At 37.9% G+C, this 25,325-nt stretch overlaps 1 protein-coding gene across 1 annotated transcript in view; it reads left to right on the plus strand.

Annotated features, from left to right (window-relative positions):
* The first annotated feature begins 1,408 nt into the window (after positions 1–1,408).
* The window catches only part of LOC139142348 (uncharacterized), a 59,114-nt gene continuing 35,197 nt past the window's right edge, over positions 1,409–25,325 (plus strand). Inside the window, exon 1 of the mRNA XM_070712261.1 lies at positions 1,409–4,469. Within this exon, the coding sequence (XP_070568362.1) occupies positions 1,999–3,102 (1,104 nt within the window). The 5' untranslated portion in view covers positions 1,409–1,998 and the 3' untranslated portion in view covers positions 3,103–4,469. The remainder of the gene's footprint in view (positions 4,470–25,325) is intronic.

The following is a 25,325-nucleotide window of genomic DNA, read 5'->3' on the forward strand; positions in this document are numbered from 1 at the left end:
AGACCACCGCTGGTTTTCCAGGATCAGATAAGCAATGCAAGGTGACACTGTCCCCTTTAAAGTATTCAGATCTATTGCCCTGGTACTGACGTCCATCAACAAAGTGATTACACACTGGGTATTGGTCTCTGGGAATGACACTGACGTTGACTTGTATCTCGTGAGATGCAATAACAAGATTACCGTCAGCATTCAAAACTCTACACTGATATCGACCGCTATCTTGAAATGCATGTAGGTATGAAGGTAGGGCAATGAAAAAGTTGTACTTTGGATTTCCTACAATGCTGTACCGCTGAGGGTCTATAAAATCACTCTGAAGTAATGTGTAATCTTCACTTATCTGACGGTCGTTCTTATACCATGCGACCTTTTGACCATGTCCTATGTCATACACCTGGCAGGTCAGGTAGACAGAGTCAGTGCTTGCGACCGATCCAAAGACCAGAGTTTTAGAATAGCTGTTTGGCGATACGTCGATGGACGGTGTTGAATTGACTGACACCAGAGTCAAACCCAGATTACTGGACAAAGGGCCCATGTATAAAATGTAGAGTACTTAGAAACCATGGCGAATGACCTTGTAGAGCAACGAAGTGAGACAATATTATTGGAAGTTCTGAAAACGTCGGAGAGTAAATGGGTCCGTGTCTCTAGCTACTTTGACAACAATGGTCTTTCAAGTTATTTGACTTTTACTTCCGGCGTGACCCGGGCACTCTCGGTAGTGGCTTTTCAAGTTGGGCCGGTCTAGAAACAAAGGCATTGCACGGACGCAACGCATGGGACGTGCACTGTTGTCAAGATGGCTGGAGACACGTACCCATTACTCTCCGGCGTTTTCAGACCTTCCAATCAAACTGCCCAACTTCGTGGCACCACAAGGTCATTCGTGATGGTGTCTAAGTACTCTGTATTTCGCACATGGATCGTGTGTATAATATGGGGTGTGACTCTGGTGTCAGTCAATTCAACACCGTCCATCGACGTATCGCCAAACGGCTATTCTGAAAAGCTGGTCTTTGGATCGGACACAAGCACTTCTGTCTACCTAAGCTGCCAGGTGGATAACATAGGACATAGTCAAACGGTCGCATGGTTCAAGCACGACCGTCAGATAAGTGAAAATAGTGTATTACTTCAGAGTGATTTGGTAGACCCTCAGCGGTACAGCATTGTAGGAAATCCAAATCACAACTTGTTCATTGCCCTAACTTCATACCAAAAGGCATTTCAAGATAGCGGTCGATATCAGTGCAGAGTTTTGAATGCAGACGGTAGTCTGGTTATTGCATCTAACGAGATACAAGTCAACGTCAGTGTCATTCCCAGAGACCAATACCCTGTGTGTAATCAGTTTGTAAATGGACGTCAGTACCAGGGCAATAGATCTGAATACTTTAAAGGGGACAGTGTGACCTTGCATTGCTTATCTGATCCTGGAAAACCAGCGGTGGTCTTCATGTGGTTCAGAAACGATATTGTAACACCTTTAAACACCAGGGCATACACAGACACAGATTTAAGTTTTTACCAAAGTCTCAACTTCACTTTAGATTTATCAACAGAAGTGACGGGTACAAAATTCATCTGTCAGATAACACAGTCAGGCCAGATGAACAGACACTGTACCATAGGACCTATCACTATTTATGACGAACCAACCATCAACATCTACCCGGAAGTAACTCAAGTCAATTCAACAAACCAAGTTGTCACTTTTACCTGCAATGTTGAAACAAGTGACCATATGGTTATAAGCTATCTTTGGAAGTTGAAAAGGAGGGAAATCATTCTTTGATTTCTGATTCTCAATTCTTCAATCTATCTGATAACAACATTATTGAATTTTCTGGATTTCAAACTTCTGACAGCGGGGAGTACAACATTACGTGTGTCGTGGATTACGGATTTAGTTCCAGAGAAGCATCAGCAAGTTTTATTGTCAAAATTCCACCTATACCACCGACAGCCACTGACAAAACATTGACAACATCAATGTTTACTCAAGAAACACAGAATCCATCAACTTCTATATCAGTGCTGTCAATGACACAAAAACAAACCCCAAGTATTACGAGTCCGAGCGGTGATCATGCACAAAAACAAGCCCCAAGTATTACGAGTCCGAGCGGTGATCATGCTGAAACAACATTAAGGTCAAGCTCATCTACAGAGAACGCTAACACCAGCGTGATAATCATTGCTTCTACTGTCAGTGGACTTGGCTTTCTGTTACTTTTGACTATTGTCATACTTGCAGTATGCATATCAAAATCCAGAAAGACAAATCAACCGACAAGAAACGCCGAAATAGTATTGAACCAGCACATTGAGGTTAACGTAATTGCACGTCCATCGCAGGAAAACCAAACTTTACATTTACGTGAGAACATAGCATATGACAGTGTTGATGACCAGAGTGAAAGCAAAAACATTTACTTAGAAGACAACATTGCCCATGAAAGTGTCCAGAACACGCGTAATGATGGGAGTACTGACGACGGGAGGCAAGTTCAATCTTTACAGTCACTTGAAAACATAGCATATGAAAGCGCAGACGACCATGGTCAAGACCAAGATCCGTATTCACGTGACAACATAGCTTACGAAGGTGTCGATGGCTCAGATAACAACCGAAATTCGACATTTCTTGATAATTCTGCATGCAGTGGTACTGATGACCCGGAAAATCATCAAACTTTACATTTACTAGAAAACGTGGCATATGAAAGTGTTGACAACCATAGTAAGGACCGAACAACGCTCTCATGTGAGAACATAGCATACGAAAGCGCCGATGATATTTCGGTGAAGGATACGGCCTACGCCGACGGCAATTTGTATGAGACACTTGAAAAGAAAGTCAGGCCCACTCCTGATGGAAATAAAGAAGACGAAAATAAAAATGTTGACAGACCAGTCGGGTCAAACAACGACGCGTACGGTGGACAATTGAGAGAGGTCGGAGGTCAGGAGAGTGCAAGTGGCCAACGGCTAACAACCGACCGAAGTTCTATAGCGGGGAATACAACAAACAAAACACTCGATGAAATGTATGCAAAGCCAAACAAAAAGAGGCCGAGCACTACTCTTCTCTAGACAACATCTAGCTGCGGTCATAGTTGACTTGTGTAAAGACGGCGTTTAGCTCACTGACTCATTTTGGCCAATATCTAATGAATAATACCAGTTCGTGGGTTTAATCACATACATTTGTTAGCTGCAGTTCCGCTCTGCGCCTACAGCCCCCTCCCTAGACGTGTGTTAATATATAACACAATCACTAGTGTTATATATTATACTCAGGAATAACTCATGGAGTCGTGGTCTTCAGGTTACAAAATATATCCACCGTCGCTTCATGTGGACAAATGTCATACTAAGTTTGTAAAATGTGAATTTACTTGTCGTGATTTCGAACGACAAATTGATTTTAATTACATCTTACTCGAAGTATATTTTGCATTTGTCCTCTTTCCGATGAGAATTACATGTGTACAAATTGTGTAGTTATTGTTATACAAATTATTCAACGGGTCGTAACAGGTCACAAACGCACATTTGTTATTTGAAACTTTTTGATATGCAAATTCATATCTATAACCACAACAGATTTGCTAAGCCGTAACCTTTATGAAGAAATACTTGTATGTTACACTATGCGGGTCTTCAACTCAAATTTCACTCAATTTGTTTTCTCCATTAATAGCTCTAACTTTTTGAATATTTTTTGTATATTTTTCAGTATATTTGTACTTTTTTGTTAAATATGTGACCTTGCTCTACTCCTGAAATCATATAGAAATTCCTAGTGCTCAACTCGTCAACGCAACCTGTAGGCCTTTATGTTTGTATTTTTCATTATTGATTACAACTTGGTACTCAGTGCTGGAAAGGCTAATAGTGCTTCGAATTTCTACAAGAACAGAGAAATGTGGGTATAAAAAAATGATGAATTTTAATCAGAAGTTATAGTTTAACCAGGGGGTAACTCTGGCTACCATTTACATAATTGGCTTATATATGTATGTCACCATTAATGGAAAAATAGTCAACCTTATTCTTTTGTATGTATCAAGTACAACTACTCGTCTCATAACTTATTGAGTGAAATTGATAGAAAATTGAAAAATGGTGTACACAGACAATTATGTTTGTTAAACAGTGATAGGAACGAGGTTGAAAACCATTTGTTTTACTGTGTTACTTTTCCTATAGTTTAAAGTGATACAGTCGTCGAAACTGCGCTCAAAGGTCGTATGGGACCCATACGACCAATGTGAACACTGTATCCAACGTACGATGGCGATTGATGAAAGTTAAAACATGTCTATCATAATCTACATCGTATAATTTAAACGGTGCAGCTATGATGATGAGGTGCATCTAGATATCGTGCACGCAATACATTGTTTGTAAACAAGAAACTCGCACAGGCGCAGTTCCGACGACTGTTTCCCTTTAAGGTTGAAGTATATTCACCGATATTATTTCAATCCGCTGAGAAAGAGAATATTTATCTCGATGAAATCAGCTAATCTACATATAATTCAGCGACTAGCATATATAAAATATACATTCCGTGCTATGAAATTAAGAATTTAGAGATAGGTGAATTCTGAGAACGTGGAGTAAGTGTTTGTACTAATTACCAGTCAATTTATGTACTTTCCTACATTGTAATGTTAGAGTGCATCGGGCAAATTGTCTTAAGGTAGTATGCACCTCGAAAGTAAAAGACTTAAACTTTTGCTCTAACTTTCCTCAAGGAATCTTTCAATCATTCTCTTTCAAAATCAAGAATAAAAATAGGGGGTCACCGCGCAAATTTTGGTACTAGAGAAACAAATATACCCAAGATTTACCGATATTAGAAATTCAAAATGGCCGCCATCCCTGTGTTAACTCTATGGATAAAAATAAAAAAGTTCGAATCTCGAAAAACTAAGCCGTTGAAAAGTTTTCTTTCACCAAGAGCTTTAAAATGAACCCCCACATGTGGTATATCAGAACAGAATTGTAAAAGTTTTAGAGTCCAAATGTCTGTCCCCGAGGCGCGTTCTACCTTAACTCACTGAATGTAGACCTTACATACAGTATTTAATACGCAATACTGAAAGGATAATTTCTGGGAAAGAAAGCCAGCCGGACAGACTCTATGATTATCGTGACGCCTGCAGACTGCAGACTGGGCCTACGGTGACTTCTGATGGGCAATCCAGTCAACACTAATTTGTTAGAAAGACATAACAGTGGTGGCTTTGGTTTTGGAAGAGACAGATATACATCTTTAATCGATAATGAAGAAAAATTATGCCAATACAAGATACAATACAAGATAGAATTACAGTAAAGTTTAACTTCGTTTTGATGGTCAAATAGTATGTCTTTCCGGTAGTTATGAGAAACTCATGTTGTTTAATGTTTAATATTCATGTTTTCTCTCTGTAAGTGGGGCTTAGGGTATATATTTCTACCATCCCTTCAACAGATTTCAAGTTAACAAAAGATGGTTACGAGTTCACTGATCTCTAAGTTAATACGAGATTTACGACTACAATTTCTAAAACCAGCAACTTATAATTCTAAGTGTAAAAGTCTTCATTCAACGTTTCCAACAAATCGCTAGGGCGCCTGTAGGCCTCACACTCACACTTCCAACTATATAACAATTTATGAATTTTATGTCGTGTGCAGTAACAGTCTTGTCACTATTCGTCCGTTTCGAAACTACCTCTATTACAGATTCACAGACCTGGCGGGGAAGACACATTCTGAGCAGCACATTCTGTTACCTCACCGATATGTAAGCTTTCACATTTAAAAATTGTACAGTTATAGTAAACTAATCATCTAACCAAATTTACTGTTTCTATGTGTGTTTTCCTTCAATTAATCACCATACCCTTGTCATAAGCTTGATCCCCACTCGTAGTTAGTCTACAGATCCAAATCGTTACGAATTCTAAAGAGATCGACATGATTTTATAACAAATCGAGTTTAGTTTTCAAAGGAGTAAAAGTTTCCTTCATTTACTGTTCGATATCAAACGTTTTAGAAATTTGATGCCTTGTGGAATGTTTTGCGTTCACAAAACACAGTGAGGGGGTTTGAGGAATTCAGGGGGCAATCGAACATTTTGGGGTAGTAGGGGGACTAAAAAGTCTTGCTCTGCCTAGGGTGGGGGGGCTGAAAATATTTTGGTTCCTTTTTACTTTTTCCGATTGCAAGGTTTTGTGGGTAATTCAATGGAAATTTAATAACATTTTAATGCCATCCAATTGTTCTAATCTAATCAATAAACACGATTGGAACTAATTTGGGATAATAGATAGTGAAGTAATGTCGATTTAATCTCCAAATGTTATCTCATCTGCTTTTCTTTTTATATCACACTCTTGTTTTTATGGGTACTTTGCAGTATTGCAACATTCAGCTATATGCCACCTAACACTTTTGAAAAATTTGCAAAATATGAAAATCCAATTTTATTCCAAATTAGTTCCAATCGTTTTAATAATTAAACAAGATCTAGAACCATTTTGTCGCATTACATTACTTTTATCTCGAAAACATCTAAAATAGTATAGATTTTCATAAACACAAGTAGGCCTAGTATCGAGGCAGAAGCTGAAACTGTTGATGATTTTTTTCTATGCAATATATCAAATACAGTTTCTTGCTGTCTCCCTCCAGCATGCTGAAAAACGCAATTTTCAGTTTGTCGACAAATGCCTGCGTATATAAATATTGGGTGATAATTGAATTAGAGTCCAGACTGAAAGTCATTTGTTAATGCACGGTACAAATGCATGGTACACATTCATAGGCTGTGTTGGCAAGCTTAATACTGGACAGTTCAACATGCTGTAGGGAGAAGAAAAACATCAAATCAGGTCCAATAATCGTTATCATTCAAGGTAACTAAGAAATTTAGCAGGTCCAAGGAACATATTGAAAATGACAAAGGCAAAGGGGTCCTCTTGAACCACAAAATAGTGATGGTACCAGGTGTCCGGAATGGGTAAGCGTACCCTGCCTGCGAGAAGAAAAACAACAAAGCTGTATAAACCGAACAAAACTATTGTCAAAATTATGAAAGTACTGCCCTGCTACTTCTTACGGACAGTGTCACTCTCACTGCATACCGGCAGTGAGAGATAGCTCAAACTATGAAGTAGCTGAAGAAGAGTTCGGGTTATGTGACGCTCATGGCAGTGAAGTGTACTTGTACACGAGATCAAGCCAGAGAGCAACACATGGAAGACCAGGAGACTTGAAAGTTATCAGGGTGTTTGAACTCTTGCATATGGGAATAGTCAAATATTAAAGGGGTCACCATGCTTGATTTTCTAATTTTTTTATAAAATTACATTGTGATCGTAAAATCATACAAAAGTAACACTTTGTACATTAGAGACTCTAGTTTAAATGAAGAAATATGTGACTAAATGGAAATGTTTAATTTTACCAAATTTGCCATTATTACACCAAACATTTCAGATATTAAAAGGTATATTTAATGGAATGTTCAAACCTATTGTCAATTTTGCAAAATGCTTATAAGTAGCATCTAATGTAGCCATTACTTCACAATTTGCATACTTCATGATCGTCTTTTTGTGTGCTGTTCAGCAGGTGCCATTGGCCTGGCTAGAGTTGGGTAAACTCAAGTAGACTTAGAGTGAAAAGTCATGTTAGGAACTGTCCTTAGGAGCATGGCTCTAGAAACTGCTAATAACAGGCAGTGTTGAACATTTGCGAGCAGAACTGCCAAATAGGCCAACATGTTTACTTCTTCGTTGCTTGCATCTCTTATAAATATGCTGCTACATGATAAATGGGGGGACTTGAAAAATTTTGATCATATAGATGGGCGAACTTGAAAGTGTTTTAGGGTATTGAGAGGGGTCTGAAAACAAAATTAATCGCGATTCCTTAAGCCCTTCCCATTCGTTATTTGTGAACGCAGCCTCAATTGCTACGGACATCTGATGTTAGAAGTTGAAATGGAATGAACATTTTCATGATAGTCGGGAAACTTCGTAGTCAATTTTACCTTGTGAAAAATCTATTGAACAAATATGAATAAATTTAAAACAAAACCCGAGCCAAATAATTAAACTTCCCCTCATATTATTTTAATAACAATATTAAATAACAGCAAGCAATTTCATAAGTTTGTCTAGGAGACAAACTTATATATGTTATTTCGGCTTTACGTTGATAGAAGAATGACCCAAAATGCACAATTTATGCTCGCTGGCTTTTTATTTCAAAGCGTTCTTTTTCAGTTTGAGAACCATGCACGTCATAAATTCAAATGAGTCACAAAGCAGAACCTCAGTTCGTGAAAATACCATATCGTCGGACAGGCATCACTGATTTACAAAGATAATTACCACCTCGAACCACTTTCAAAAGAGAAGTAAAAGTAAGTCAGACGTTAAATATTTGCTTGCGTACATTTATGACGCACGGCAGCTTTAATGTTCTGTAATTAACGATGCCAACCTCTGCCTTCAAATTACTTTTCAAGTCACTTCACTCACAGGGTACTGTAGGCATTATTCGTCTAGAAGTTATGGATATGATCAATAATAGTCACGTATTAAACCTTTTTTTTCATTATACAAGGCTTGTCTGTGTCGCTTGTGTACTTATTACTTTAACCTCGCTATCTCAGTATAGTATTCCCGCTGTAATTATAAAATTTTTCTCCCGCTGAGTACTTTTCAATTTGCCCGCCCGCACGAACACCTTTTTGGAAGAACAGCTTCGTTGGTGGTACCTGACAATGTCTGAAATACCCATCGAATACACGTTACCAATTTGGGAAACATGATCAGAAATTGAGAAGTAGGTATGTCAAAAGAGATATTGATAGCGGCATCTGACCAATTACAGTGCTCTATATGTGGGAAATGAAAGTTATGTTGACGATCACGCCTCGAGGGGACCAATATACCTATCTGATGGGGAACTACATGTTAACTAATTACCTCAATTGTGTACGCATACCATAGTTTCCGAGGCAAATTATATGTTTACGATAACACATCTGAAAATATACTGTCTGCAAAGTGCTACAGATTTATTGTCATCGCGCAAGTTTATCTCATCCAATATTCTTATTTTCAACCTCCGGATAACATAGCCAAGTATCTAGTTATGAACTATTATTAACGTAAAATACAATTGGAACTAGTTCGGAATAATGGGGAAATTACGTCACTTTTTTAAAGGATACTAAAACGAAAAATACAATATCGAATTCACCTGCCATCTGATAATATCTCTAAACTGGTACAGTAGTAAATAGTCGGAAGATGGCGAAATTCAATAGAATACAAAAATAATACAAAAAAGACTGCTGCCATTTCCAGGGAAAATGTCAATCGCAATAAAATTTGAATTTCTGATATTTTGAAATTATAAGACGAGCAATGTAACAGTGATGTACAAAGTTTAAATATATCTACCTGACAAAAATATACCATGGACTCTCATTATACGCGTGTATATACAAAGCATATGGTATATTTTATCAGATATCTGAAAGGGTTATCTCCGGTTTCATTTATTTATAATTCTGTCATCGTTTTGTTTGTTCGTGTTTGTTATACTTTTGCTATCCTCGCCGACATTGCTTAATTGTGCGTATGATGGGTCACTATCACCTTCAGATCGTCTTGTCAAATTTGCATATCCATCATCACCGACCAGCTCTCTCTTAACAACTGATCTCTCATCAGTCGAGGAACTTAAATGAGCATATTCAGATGCTACATTATCTTCTCTTCGACCCAAATTTACGAGAGCATATCCGTCTTCGCCTACCATTCTCTGCATAGGGTTAATACTGTCGTTGTCAATGTGGGATTATTATTACTACAAGTGATATGAGCATTACAACACCAACGATGGCTCCGACAACGGTTTCTGTCTTCGAAAGATCTTCTGATTGTTGACCAGGTTGGCTTCTAACTATCGTAGTTTTCATATCCCCCGTATTTATCAGCTCGGAAGTGTATTGGTCAAACGTGGGTGATTTGAATCTTCATCTGTTGTAATTTCAGGAGAAAACGTTGCTATGGTTGAAAATCTCTCTGTCGTTGAGGGCAGTGGTGATGATATGTTGACCAATAATCTTGCCGATGCCTCTCTGAAAGTGAAGCCATAATCCACAATGCATGTAGCGTCATACTTCCCATTGTCAACGCTTTGAAATCTCGATAAATTAATAGTTTTGTTACCAAACATGTACTCAACTTGTAAGATGGCTAACTCAATATTATTTCCAATGTTTTCCACTTTCCAATGGTAATTATTAATGCTTGGATCACTTGGTTCAGCATTACAGTTAAAGTGACAGCTTGGTTTGTTGAATTGACTTGAGTTACTTCCGGGTAGATGCTGATGGTTGTTTCGTCATAAATAGTGATAGGTCCTATGGTACAGTGTCTATCCTTCTGGCCTGACTGTGATAGCTGACAGATGAATTGGTTACCCGTCTCTTCTGTTGATAAATCTAAAGTGAGGTTGAGACTTGGTTAAGATATGTGTCTGTATATGTCCCAGCGTTTAAAGGCTTTACAAAATCGTTTCTGTACCACATGAACACCATTGCAGGTTTTCCAGGATCAGATACGCACTGCAAGGTAACATTGTCCCCGTTAAAATATTCAGCTCTATTGCCCTGGTACTGACGTCCGTCTACAAACTGATTACACACGGGGTATTGGTCTCTTGGAATGACATTGACCGTGACTCTCGCCTCGTTAGATGCAATAACAAAATTACCATCAGCATTCAAAACTCTGCACTGATATCGACCGCTATCTTGAAAATCATGTTGGTATGACAGTTGGAAAATATACAAGTTGTAATTTGGATTTCCTACAATGCTGTACCGCTGAGGGTCTATCAAATCACTCTGAAGTAATGTGTACTCTTCACTTATCTGACGGCCGTTCTTGAACCATGCAACCTTTTGACCATGTCCTATGTTATTTACCTGGCAGGTTAGGTTGACAGAGGAAGTGTTTGCGACCGATCCAAAGACAAACGTTTCAAAAACGCTTTTTGGCGATACGTCGACAGAGGGTGTTGATTTGACTGAAGCCAGAGTCAAACCCCAGATTATACACACGGTCCATGTACAAAATGTAAAGTAGTCAGAAGCCATCGCAAATGACATCAGCATCCTCATACAAGAACATGGACAATATAATCGACATACATGTATATACACGAGATCTTGCTGCGGAACAATACTCTTCTTTTACTTCTGTGATCCGGTTGGCCGCATTTCCACGTCACTCAGTTCTGATCACAAGAGCGAAAAATAGAGTTCCGAGTGGTCCACACAAGGAACATGAGCGTTTTGTCTATTCGAAATGCTGCATCATAATCGTCCGAACTACCTCTTGAAGAACCTACAATACATACATACATCTAAATAAGAAAATTTCTGCTCACGTTTTCGTAAGATATTGTAGACCAAGAGTAGAAGTCCTGGACTATTGAATCATGTTGTATGTTTCAGGACTTTAGTGACGGCTGGTTGGAGGGATTGCAGTGATAAACATTGCGACATTGCAATTTTTGGGCCGAGGGTTTCGTGCGCCTTGACACGGGAACAGGGCGGCTCTGTCGACGTTCTTTTCATCTGTATCTGTTTCACTATAGAGTATTTTTCTGACCGGAAAATTTGTTCAGAGGGACTCGTTGTCTATCTGAATATTATACAACTTTAGTAACAAAATAATCAGTGAATATGTGACAATACAATTTAACATAAAAACCGTCATCTGCTGTAAGGAAATGAACTGATATCTTTCCACCAAGAATCATTTTAGAGTCATCGATTTGATAATGTCTACCATATTTAGGATAGAAATAAAAGACCCCACTCAGCGCATTTATAGAACAGGACAATGAAATACCGAAAACTACTATAAAATTTAAAACCTGTTATTGCCATCTCACGTTCATGATTTTAAATTGCTCTCCCAGGACTCATGTGGTGTATGTAGAACGTCGACATCAAACCATGCCCAGTGTGGCCGGCAGGTTCCGATACATAATATTTCTGTTCCTGATACATAATATTTCTGTTGTGAACGTCCATCAGCATGTCATCATGCAGACCTATCAACACTCTGATTAGGGTCTTCTCCAACCAGCTGACTTACCTCTTGAGATAATTCCTACAAACCAAATACTTGGAATTGTTTTACCTCCACCATAGACCTGCCAGAATATCTACTAACAGTGTTTTTCGCATTTCAATACTTAATAATACGTATTCTCTGTATTCTCCCTTTGTAGACATCTTCAACCTGATGAAGTCCTACTTTTAGGACGAAACGTTGTATCAAAATTACCAACAAAATAAACAGAAAATATACAAGCAGATCAGTAGACGTGTGCAATTTTATTCACCGCTAATAATACTTTGGGTAGCTCAACTTTAAAATACAATCTTATCATTTTACTAACAATCATCTTATCATTTATTTTATTAGTTTCGATCACTTACATCCTAAGCAAATGAACAAAATATTATTAGATTTTCATACACGTATATTTTAGCCTACTTTTGTTAATATTTGGTGTGTTCGGTTTAGTACACACAACTGATTGTTATTTTAGTTCAGTCTGAGATCTCTTAAATTCTATGATCGAACATTGAATGGGAAAATTTGAATCTTCCATTCTATTTTTAATCGTTGACCATGTTAACTCGAACATCAAATATTATCCAGTGGAATGTACACATAGAAAGCATTTAGAACGACTTTTCATTATCTGGAAATCTCATTGAAATGAAGTTTGAGAGCTCTCAATGAAGCTGATAGGGGACTTAAAATTTGCTTTGCGTCCACCTGAAAAACTCTCAAAATGTATTCATACTTTTCAAAAGTTGCTTTTGAGCAAAATTCTTCCAGCTCCCTCAGCACCCAGTGTTTTACCTTTTAGTCGACATCGCCATTTGTTCGTTTATTGACAAACCGGCCATGAGGGTAACTGCATACGTTTTTCGCCCCGATGGCCTGAGAGTCACCCGACACGGCGACTTTCATTCCCGAGAGAACACAAATGCGTTCTATTACCCGAACGAATATAGCCAGTCAATGTGTGTTATTAACACACCACATCCAATTTTCTCGAAAAAAATATCGAGAAACTCCTCGATATCATTACTCTTCTAGTCTACAATGTGCCAGTCAACGGTTATTCCGACATCATATTCGATTCAGAGTTTCAGAAACTGTTTTCCGATAACTTGCTCTTTACATGTATCAGCATCACAATAACGCATACCATGTGACCGTAAATTGACAAATCGTAACTGAGAGTTTTTACGAGTGTATATTACACTCTTCAGTAACTTTTATATTTGATTATAACATCATCCTTTCTCAAGTTGTAAAGGTAATCGTCTTTGAGTTATCAATCAATATGATCAAAAATGAAGCTAATCCACATTTTGTAAAATGTCACTTATGTATGATAAATGTCTTGAAAACTGCAATTAAAGGAAGCATAAAATACAAAATCACCTTCCTTGTATGTAAACTTCTCCTAACGGATACACGTTTCCTCGATATTTGAATTCACAATGGAATCTTCGTAATGTTGTAAAATATACAAAAACAACAAATAAGCAACAAAAATCAAACGAAAAAATAAACACATAAACAAAAACAACATCTGCAAAATAAAACAAAGCCGCAATACAGGGGAAGTGTCATCGCGGGAATAATGGCATTTATTGGTCCTTATTTGTTAAACGTTTATCTCAAAGTATTAAATAGTTTAATTTGTTCTAACTTCGATTTTACCTGCTATCTAACCAGATATGAACTGAATTGCCTCGCGTGCACATTTTGTAAAGTACTTCTTGGGGTATTGGCTTTTATGACATTACATTGTTTTATTCCCGAAATTAATCCAATCTATCTAAATTTGACATTATCCCCACTGTATTACGCAATGAAAAAAAAGAAAAGAAACCATTTGAAAAATTATGATCCAACAATATCTGTCGATGCAAGTGCAAATGGCTGAGCAGGCTCTTAACTGGCAGAGGTCGCGTTTGCGTATAAATTCTGCATATTTCACATATAATTGCCATGTAGAACGAGTTGACCTACTTCACAGTATCTCAATGCGCCCAAAAACGATACAATCATCTGTGCCGCGCCGTGTAGCAGCAAAATGAGTTCGTGACCTTTGAAGTACGCGTTTCAAAAAATAAATACCCATGGGAACCTGCTCACCACGCCACGCAACTCATGTACAGCTGACTATGGTGCACTTGTCAGGCGATGGTCGATGATTCTGGTTATTGCCTATATTGTCAAGTTCAATGCCTAATTTACGGAAACACGAACTCTGTCTAGTGTATTCGAAGCTCTGCGTACAGGTTGTGCACACGGCCTCTACCACGTGCTGTCCTGTGGACAGTGTGGTACAAGCCGTCGGCCTACCACCGTACCGCCGGGAAACGCAGACCTATTGTACGCAGGAGCATGGCAGGAGCTAGCCTACTGCTCCTGATTTAACATCAATGCCAACATGGAAATCTCATGAAAAATTTGTCATTGTTGGTTCTGTAGCTAATACAATCTTGAAAAGCAACTTAAAAGACACAGACTGTCAATACGTCGCCATAATATTATGCTGATCTCAGCGGAACCATGCCGGAATATAAATTCGCTGACACACACACAAGATTGAAAAGTGTCACTCTACATCTCATTCTCAGAGAAAAATGCATTGATCAAATATTATGACGCTAACCTTCGATAATCTAGCTTTTGGTTCGCTATGTCCAGAGTAACCCACACGATTCTTAAAGTCAAACGTCGACACGACGACATCAACAGTCAAAACTCAAGATTAGCGATCAGCGCGGCCGAGTGACTGAATTCAGAAATCACTTTGTGTAAAATGTTTTAGTGCAGCAGTACATGAAGTAGGTCATGGCCTTGGACTCTGTGCACGAACCTGATTGGACACTTCAATACCTTTGACCCAAAGTTATTATTCATCAGCACTTCCATGCCATGAGGCTAGGTAGAGAACGTATTACGTACGCAGTGTACGCTGTGTGTTAGGAACGCACACAGGGAATGCACAGCGTACACCGCGTACGTACGCAGGGCTAGCGAGAGAGTTGCCGACATCGACGGTTATTTACGATAAAAGAATAAAAGACTGGCATTTTTGGAAGCGATCGAGTAGCTGCGGTAGGCAGGGATACGACTTGGGCCCAGGAACGCTGAATTTCGGCAGTAATTTGGCTTTTTACGTCAAGTCCAAAAATGGATTTGAAGTCACCAACTCTACGTACGGGTCTTTGCAGGGCTGTGGTGAGCGGGGCTATTAATAGCTGTAGCGGAACACACAGCATCGTACGCAGGGCTAAGAACGTATGTACTCATTTCTGGCGATCGAGCAGCGAGGGAAACAATCAATTACCAAGGATGAAGCTAATTTGCTAAACGATATTTTATCTTGAATAGTGAGTTGAATGAGTAATAAAATATCATATTTTTAATGTTCAATACGAGGTTGAAACACGGAGGGACCGTGGTTGAAACCAGAGCTATCCAGCTGTAGCCAACCTGGACAAGCACATTTCACAGCGCCCTCAAACAGTCGATTGTTTTCACTTGTCATACGCGGCGTAACAGAAAAATTAAAACTTTCATAACTTCATTAATATCCAAGCCACGCCCACCAAAACCTTTTCAGTTCTAGCCATTTGAATTCTGAAGATGTCTACCAAATTTGACTGAAATACGTTCAGCCGTTTTTGAGAAAATGGACCAACAGACAGACCGACAGACACACAGACACACAGACACACAGACGGACAGACAGACAGACATCGCTGCGACATAACCTCGCTGCGCGCATGCGCACGCGAGGTAAAAACCGCTCTCTCTCCGCATTATAAGCTTATATGCTGTTGAGGGGCCTGTTTTAGCACTCGTCTAATCAGAACATGTTGGCGTGACTGACAGGCCGATAAAATATATTATGAAATAAGCTGTACAGAATGCAGCATTTTAGCAATTTGAAATCGCCGATGGAATCGATCACGTAATCCGTTTTTGTCCAACTATTTATACGAACAGGTCACAAAAGGAGTTGTATCACGGCATTGGAAGCTCAGTAAGTTAGTTTCACTCCATGGCAATAAGAAGAGTGCGCACAACACAATTTCATCAATGGGGTGATTGTGTGAAGCAAGTTGATTGATTGCACTGAGCATATGCTAGCATGCTGTTAATCTTTCAGTCGTTTCAACTCAACCGTCTTGTTAGTCGGCTGTTGTTTACTTATTGGCCTGTTTGCTTAGTTTTTTATCGTTGCTGCGTGTTTGCTAGTGTCACTCTCTCTTATTCAATAATGTTTTTTTTGTTTACTTGTCTGTTTTGTTTCTGTCTGTTTCGTTTCTATTCTCTTTTTGTTTCGCTGAACAAGGAATGCTACTTGAAGGCTTTCCAGTCGATAAAAAAGTGGCAATTCTGATTAAATTGTTTCCAGTCCGACATATATATATATATATATATATATATATATATATATATATATATATATATATATATATATATATATATATATATATATATATATATATATATATATATAAAGTTTGTCATGCGATATTAAAAGTGCATTATACTTGTTGTAGACCAGTCCATACTTGAAAAGCCATTATCGATAGTGCCCGTACGGATCAGGCGAAAGTGCTAGAAAAATTCTTGATTTCAAAGTGCTTTCAGCGGGGAGTACAATGTTACCTAAGTTGTGGATTATGGATTTAGTTCACGAGATGTATCAGCAAGTTTGATTGTGTCAATTCCATCTATACCACCGGCAACCACTGCAACATCATTGTCAACATCACAGAATCCATCAATTTCTATCAACGGCACAAAAGCAAGCCCCACATATTACCAGTCCGAGCAGTGATCATACTGATGAGAACACTAACACTAGCTACTGTCGGCACACTTTGCTTTCTGTTACTTTTGACTATTGTCATACTGAAGGTGCAGTATGGATATCAATATCTAGAAAGACAAATCAATCAACAAGAAACTAGTATTGAACCAGCACATTGAAGTTAATGTTATTGCACATCCCTCCCAGGAAAACCAAACTTTACATTTACGTGAGAACATAGCATATGACAGCGTCGACAAACAGAGTGAAAGCAAAAACATTTACTTAAAAGACAACATTGCCCATGAAAGTGTCCAGAACACGCGTAATGATGGAAGTGCTGACGACGGGAGGCAAGTCCAAACTTTACAGTCACTTGAAAACATAGCATATGAAAGCGCAGACGACCATGCTAAAGACCAAGATCTGTATTCACGTGACAACATAGCATACGATGGCGTCAATGGCTCAGATAACAACCGACATTCGACATTTCCGGAGAATTCTGCATACAACGGAACAGATAACCCAAGGAATGATCAAACTGCGCATTTACTGGAATGCGTGGCATATGAAAGTGTTGACAACCATAGTAAGGACCAGACAACACACTCATGTGAGAACATAGCATACGGAAGCGCCGATGATATGATGAACAACCGAAATTCAAAGTTTGCCGACAATACAGTGTTCGAAGACGTTGGTGTCCAAGGCAATCGTTATACTAATTTAGTGGACAATGTGGCATACAAAAGTTGATACAAAATGTCAGAACCAGACTAAGTATTTACGTGACAACGAAACAGAAGCTGCTAATGGCCTGGAAGACGGTCGAATTGTGAATCTACACGACAATATAGGACACGAAAGCGCCGATAATAAGCTTATTTTGGCCAAAGATACATCCTTCGCAGAGGGCAATTTTATGAGACACTTGTAAAGAAAGTCAGAACCATTCCTGATGGGAATAAGAAGAAGGAAATAAAAATGTTGACAAGCCAGTCGGGTCAAACAAAGACGGTAGAGAAATGAGAAAGGTCAGAGATCAAAACAGTGTAAGTACCCAACGGCTCGAAACTGAAAAGAAGTTCTGTAGCGGGAATACCATAAACAAAACACTTGACGAAATGTATGCAAAGCCAAACAAAACGAGGTTAAGTACTACTCTTCTCTGAACATCATCTAGTTGTGGTCATAGTTGACTCCTGCAAGGATGGCGTTTAGCTGTCTTTTGTTAATAATTTCGTCTTTAAAGATGGGTATTTTTGTTAGATTTCAGAGAATATTTTTCAACGAACAACAATATGAGTAGATGAGATTTATATTTTTAACAATTCGGCGTTATTCGGAATCATGACTAATAAAAAAGTAATAGTTTATGTAATACATTTTACATTAAATCATCAGTGTTGTATATTGTACTCAGGAATGACTCGAGGAGTTGTGGTCATGTATACAAATGTCATACCAAGTTTGTAAAATTTAAATTTGCCAGCATTGTTCCGATTTCGAACGGCATATATTTCAATTACATCTTACTCAAAGTATTTTTCGCTTTTGTCCTATTTTAGAGGACAGTGAAATGTGTAAAAATTGTTTAGAGCTTAACATTGTTCAACAGATCGTCACAGGTCACAAACACACATTCTTTATTTGAAACTCTTTGATATGCAAAGTCACATCTATGACACACAACAGCTGTGCCAAGACGTAACCTTTATACAGAAATATTTATACTCTGCGGGAGTTTTCCACCGACACAAACATCACTCATTCTGTTGGCTCCATTACCTCTAACTTTTTGTGTTTACAGTATTTTTGTACTTATTTAAATACGTACCCTGTTCTTCTCCGGGAATCAGATACAAATTCCTATAGTGTTCAGCTTTCAACACAATCTGTAGGCCTGTAAGTTTATGTTTGTAACATTATAATCATTCATTATAACTGAGTACTTTTTGCTGGCAAGCTTAAAAATTCTACGAATTTTACAAGAAAAAGAAAATGAGCGTATTTCACAAAAGCTGATGAATTGTAATCAGAAGTTATATAGTTTATCCAGGGCAGTAACTCCGTCTACCATTGACATTATTTGCAAAAACTTTAGCCCTTTTCTTTTGTACATATCAAGTACAACAACTGCTCCTATTATCACTTTTGAATTAAATAGATAGAAAATTGAAAAATGGTGTACATGAACGATATGTTTGTTATGTTATAGGAACGAGGTTGAAAACGAATACCACTTTTACTTTATTATTTTATTGTATTGATAATGACTTCAAAGGCCATTAAGGAAGACAGTTAGAAAAAATACAGATACCTGGTTAAAACACAGAGACAAAACATACAAACTTTAACAAATACTGAGAAAACTAAAGTTTTAAATTACTTTTAAAACCGTTTAAAAGTACAGAAAAAGGATCTTGTCATTGTAGTCTTTTTAAAGCAAAGAAAATTGACTCGGAATTCTACTAAAAAGTCATGAGAACAATTGACTGTACCGTACTACACATGAAACAAAGAAGTACGCAAGTTAAAAAGTATATTCAGCCAATGGCCTTACGTCACTTAAGGTAGTACGCTACCATTCTATATAGGAGAGCGCCCTCTTTTGTCCAGAAGATGTACATGTTCCTTTTAGACTACCTAACCTGGTGAGCGTGAATAACAGGACAAAATGGCAAAAAATCATGCTAGTGACCTTATAATATTTCTTTCAGAAGTTTTTATGAATCAAAACAACCGAAATTATATTTTTGCACTGAAAAATCGACAGTTATTTTTATTTTGAAAGATCAAGAAAGAGAATAATTAACAATTGTAACTCTGACATAATATCAGTAAGCTAGAGGGTCAAATCTCAGGTCTAACAAAATATACCTTTTTTGTCACTTTTTGCTGTTTAGCAAGCAAATTTGCGTGGTGACCCCAACTTTTTTTGCTTCTAAATCAAAGAACACTATCTGTTTGATAGATATTGCTGTACTTTTTAACATTTTGAAAATTATTTTGTGCATTTATATGAAGTTTATATTGTTAAAAAGACTAATTTTACAGTTAAATGATAAATTTAGGGTCTAATATTTAATCTTTAAGACAAGACATCACAAAGTTTAGTTGATTATCCTAATTCAGCTGTCCTGGCAATGCAAAAATGTGGTATGCACACTAGGATCTGTTAATCGTTTGCAATGAAATAAAGATTCTGCTGGTAAGTGCAAATTTCGCAAAAAGGGAGATTTAGAGTTTTCTGTCAATTTTAGCATGTGTTTTTTCAAAAATTTTGCATGGGTACCCATATTTTTTTCATATCTTTGCAATGTACACATAAAGATTATTTCAGAAAAGTCAACTTCAAGAATGTCCCAACATTTTTGGAATGGTAGCGTACCTCCTTAATAAAGACCTTACATATTTTAATACTTAATACTTCAAGTACAATTACTGTAAAAGAAAGCCATCAGTGCAGAATATCTGATAATCGTGACGCCTGTATGGTCGCATATCAATGGCACCGATATGTTAGCTAATAAATGTACACATCGTACACATAGAGTAAACTGACAGCCTAACTCAATGTGCTGTTTGTCTGATTCTGAGTGTGTCTTCGTTCAAGTAACCCCTACCCCTTGTAAAAAGGTTATAAGTCAACTATGTCTTCAACGGGATGGTGACAAAAAATCCCTAATCGTCGCACATTCCACAGAGGTTGACATTATAATTTATCAACAAAAATCATTTTGTTTTCAATAAAATGGCATTTTCTTGACTATTGATCGATATCAAACGTTTTAGACACAAGATCACTGTGGGATGTTTTACTTCTAGATTGCTACAGTCTTTTTCCTTTTAAGGGTTATAGAAACTACCATTTTCCTTATGGCAAGTATATCTGTTCTCTTTCAACAAATCTGTGGCAACTCGTATCAGTTCTGCAGGTAACATTGAATATGGCCTTATGTGTCTGTAACTGGTACATTTACATGCGTTACCCTTCGGTAGAGGTGAGTGGGTGCTCCTTTGTCAAAAATTTAATCAACTTCTTTCGTGTATATTTTCACCCTCTTGGCCTTTCTTAGACAACACAGGTTACTGAATGTAGACCAGGCTATTCGGTACCTACATTTCTACATTGCAGAATTAGACTCATAAATTATGATGAAGACAGTGTTTTCTTCAATAGCAAAATTATATTTAAAGAATTATGTAGACGAACTACCATGCAATGTTAGCGAACCCTACCAGTCATTTTGTTTGGACTATTTTCTGTTAGACTTCCAATTATTCTGTATCTTTCCTATTTTCACTGGAAAAGATTCACATTTGTGTGACTGTAGTACAAAGTACTCAACAGGTTGTTACAGGTCACAGAACACGAATTCATTGCTATCATCCATTATTAGCATTATCTTTAATCCTTTTGATGTTGAGGCTTAAAGAGATATAGTCGTCGGAACTGCGCCTGTGCGAGTTCCTTGTTTATAAACAATATATTTCGTGCACGATATCAAGATGCACCTCATCATCATAGCTGCAACATTTAAATTATACGATGATAGATTATGACAGACATGTTTTAACTTTCATCAATCACCATTGTGCCTTGGATAGGCAAGGAAGTTTGTGAGGCCAAGGAAGTTTGTGAGAAATGCTGCATCTAAATACTCAAACCCTGAAATTTTGTTAGTCCTAAAACTGTCTGTGAATTTAAAATGTAAGTCGACCTTTCCCTGTAAAGTTTGCTGTGTTCACACAGTGTCATAAAACTGTTTACTTTGCAGTTTCAAAAATAATAATTATGATGTACATAAAGAAATCGTATCGTGGATGATTTAATACATAAGAAATATGCTAAGTAGTCTACAAAATCAGTAAATAAACTTAAAAATTAATTCATAGTTTTATAAAATTACAACATTAAAATATCAAACCCATATCGTCAGAGATGAAAAATTCCATGGTCATATCAAGAACTTAAAATTTGTTAGCTGTTTTCCTTATATACATGGAAAATCTATTTTTATTTTTGAAGAAAAATATGACCATTCAAACATTAAATCACATGTTTACATTTCAATAATTGGTACAAAGACAGTATATTCAGCTAGCGTGTTATCATCATCGTCATCATCATCAGAGTGCGTAAGTGAAACGTGATAAGTTTCCTCAGCTTCCTCGCTTCTCCGAGTGGTGCTTATATATGTACAAGATGTTGATTAACCCCTCATTAAACCTTCATCGCACTATTTTTATCGAATCTGATATTTTAACTGGTAATCCTGGATACGCTATCAAGAGTTCTTACGATGAACCTTGCGTGTCAAGGAGACAAACTCAAGCATAAAATATCAACCGGATTTGATTTGTTTTGAAATCAAGCTCCATGTATATACTACAAGAGTCTCAGACTTCAAGAGATAGGCCACTATAGACGGTAGTGCATTTGAGAGGTTCAAGATATCGACACATTTTCTACAATTTTGGTCATGCGAAAGTATCTTGACTCATGCACAAAAGGCAGTAAATAAAACAATTACGCAGAGAACGATTTCAATTTCATGTCACATTTCCTTGCATCTACTGATTACATAATTTGTTTTGATTTGTATTGAAATGTAGCAGGCATCTTGACAAATTGGCAGAGTCACATGGTGGAAAAGCATCCGCGGTTTTCCGATGGAACTTAAATAAATAGAATTAATGAAGTGCACAAACAAAAAAGGTGCATAGTTAAAGTCTTAGAAAAGTTTCTAGCATAATTCAAGAGTTTAGTTTACGATCGCTGACATGGCTAAGATGGGCGTATGCAGGTTCAGCATCGTCTGCAGATTGCTTTTTTTCCAAATTTGCATACCCGTCATCCCCAATCAATTCTCTCTTAATTCCTGGATTTTCATCTGCCAAGTGACTCAAATGGGCATATTCTGGTTCTGTGAATTGTTCGCCTCCCCTAGATTGTAACTTATTATACTCATCCTCTACCACACTTCCAAGTTCATTGTCAGAACTTGTGTCGCCAGTTTGACTCAAATTAGCGTTTGCATAATCGGCAGTTTCTTCACGGCGTTTCAGTGCTAAGTTAGCTGCTCCCTCCCCTGCTGCCATTCCTTGAGCGTCATCTTGCCCATGTTTGTATTTCTTTTTTCGCAGTTTAAAGACAAACAAACTGATAAATGAAATGGCTAGTAATATGAAAATCAAAATCCCAACAATAGAACCTACAATTATTGTTCCTGTCTGTCCGTTATTAGTCGGTTGTTGGTCACCTTCACTTTGGTCGGTTGTTAAGCTTGTTTCGACATCTTCGTATGTATTGGAGGTATTTTCAGGTCTTTCAACATAATTACTGCTTGAAATCGTAAACTCATGTGTTTGTTGAGTAATCATTGACGTTGTCAGTGTTTTTGCAGTGGTTGCCGGTGATATAGATAAAATTTTGACAATCAACCTTGCTGATGCATCTCGGGAACTAAATCCGTAATCCACGACACATGTAATGTTGTACTCCCCGCTGTCAGAACTTTGAAATCCAGAAAAGTTAACAGTTTTATCATCAGATAGATTGAACAATTGGGAATCAGAAATCAAAGAATTATGTCCAACCTTTTCAACTGTCCAACGATAGTTTATAACTTCAGGGTCAGCTGTTTGAACACTGCATGTAAAAGTGACAGCCTGATCAGATGAATTTACATAAGTTACTTCCGGGTAAATGTTGATGGTTGGTTCGTCATAAATAGTGATAGGTCCTATGGTACAGTTTCTAGCTGGCTGTAATAACTGACATCTAAACTTAGAACCAGTCTCCTCTGTTGATAAATCTAAAGTGTAGTAGTTGGTCGGAAATACGTTGAAATTCCTACTTCTTTCTGCCCACGTACTGAGTGGTGTTGTTTCGTCGTTTCGGAACCATTGCAATATGACCTGTGGTCTTCCAGGATCAGACAGGCACTGCAAGGTGACATTGTCACCACTGAAATATTCAGATACATTTCCATGGAAATGCCGTTCACCAATAAAATGTTTACAAATAGGAGATAGTTCTCCAGGAACCACGTTGATCGAGACATCTACAACCACAGATTTAGTGACAACGGCATTGTCTGCGTTTAAAACCCAGCACTGATAATTACCACTGTCTTTATATGCATCTAAAGATGTGATTGAGTAGTCTGTAGATTGTATTGACCGACAATTTTTGTATCGTTCGTCAGTCAATTGATCGTCCAGTACTTTTCCATTTTCACTTATCTGACGGTCATTCTTGAACCATGCAACGTTGTGATTCTGTGAATTACTGACTTCACATCTGAAATAGATGGATGTTGTATTCTGTGATCCATAGACCAACGTTGTAGAAAAGTGGCTTGGTCCACAGGCGTGATGTTTTCTGGGTCGTTTCTATAAGTGTAGTTTATTCTACGTTTCGACGTTCTCTTCCGTAGCCTAATCACCAAGGTAAGAAACAGAATTATCCGGCCTGCCAAGAAAACTGCCCGTTCTAGTCGAAAAATAAACACAAATCCTTCATTGAGTTACCTAGTTAGATGCGGAAGGATCTCGGCTGTCCAAAAAACACACTCATGTCACGATAAAATGAAAACTTTCGAAGAAATCTGCCGCGTTTTGACAACATCGGCATTTCTGATGGCCACCGTTGTAATAACGCAACTCATTAACATAATGGACGGTGTCTGCACATAGAAAGTGGTGCGTCTCAGTCTGATGCCGTTGATGGCGTTGCTCACGGACCAATCAGCGATGTGGACGGCGTACAATTATGATAATGAGTTGCGTTATTACAACATTGGACGCCAGAAATGCCTACTTTGTCAAAACACGGCAGATTTCTCCTAAAGTTGTCATTTTATCGTGACATGAGAGTGTTTTTTGGACAGTAGAGAGCCTTCCGCGTCAAAAGAGATAACTGACTGTAGGATTCGTGTTTATTTTTCGACTAGAACGGGCAGTTTTCTTGGCAGGCCGGATAATTCTGGTTCTTACCTTGGTGATTAGGCTACGGAAGAGAACGTCGAAACGTAGAATAAACTACACTTATAGAAACGACCCAGAAAACATCACGCCTGTGCTTGGTCGCACGTCGACGGAAGGCGTTGATTTGACTGATACAGTAGTCAAACAATATAAAACACATAAAACACATACGATCCATGCAACAGAGCAAGAACATTCTTGAGACATGGCAAGAACCGGATGGTGCGACGAAATGATTTCCTGTGGTGTTGAGTCTAAGCACTGTCACTAACATGTCCGACGACAGGTGAATGTATATGTACGTGGAGCTTGAAGGAGCATTAACCTCTGCGATCGGGTACTTTTGAAGACGTTT

Source organism: Ptychodera flava, chromosome 10 (assembly GCF_041260155.1).
Source record: "Ptychodera flava strain L36383 chromosome 10, AS_Pfla_20210202, whole genome shotgun sequence".
Classification (NCBI taxonomy): Eukaryota; Metazoa; Hemichordata; class Enteropneusta; family Ptychoderidae; genus Ptychodera; species Ptychodera flava.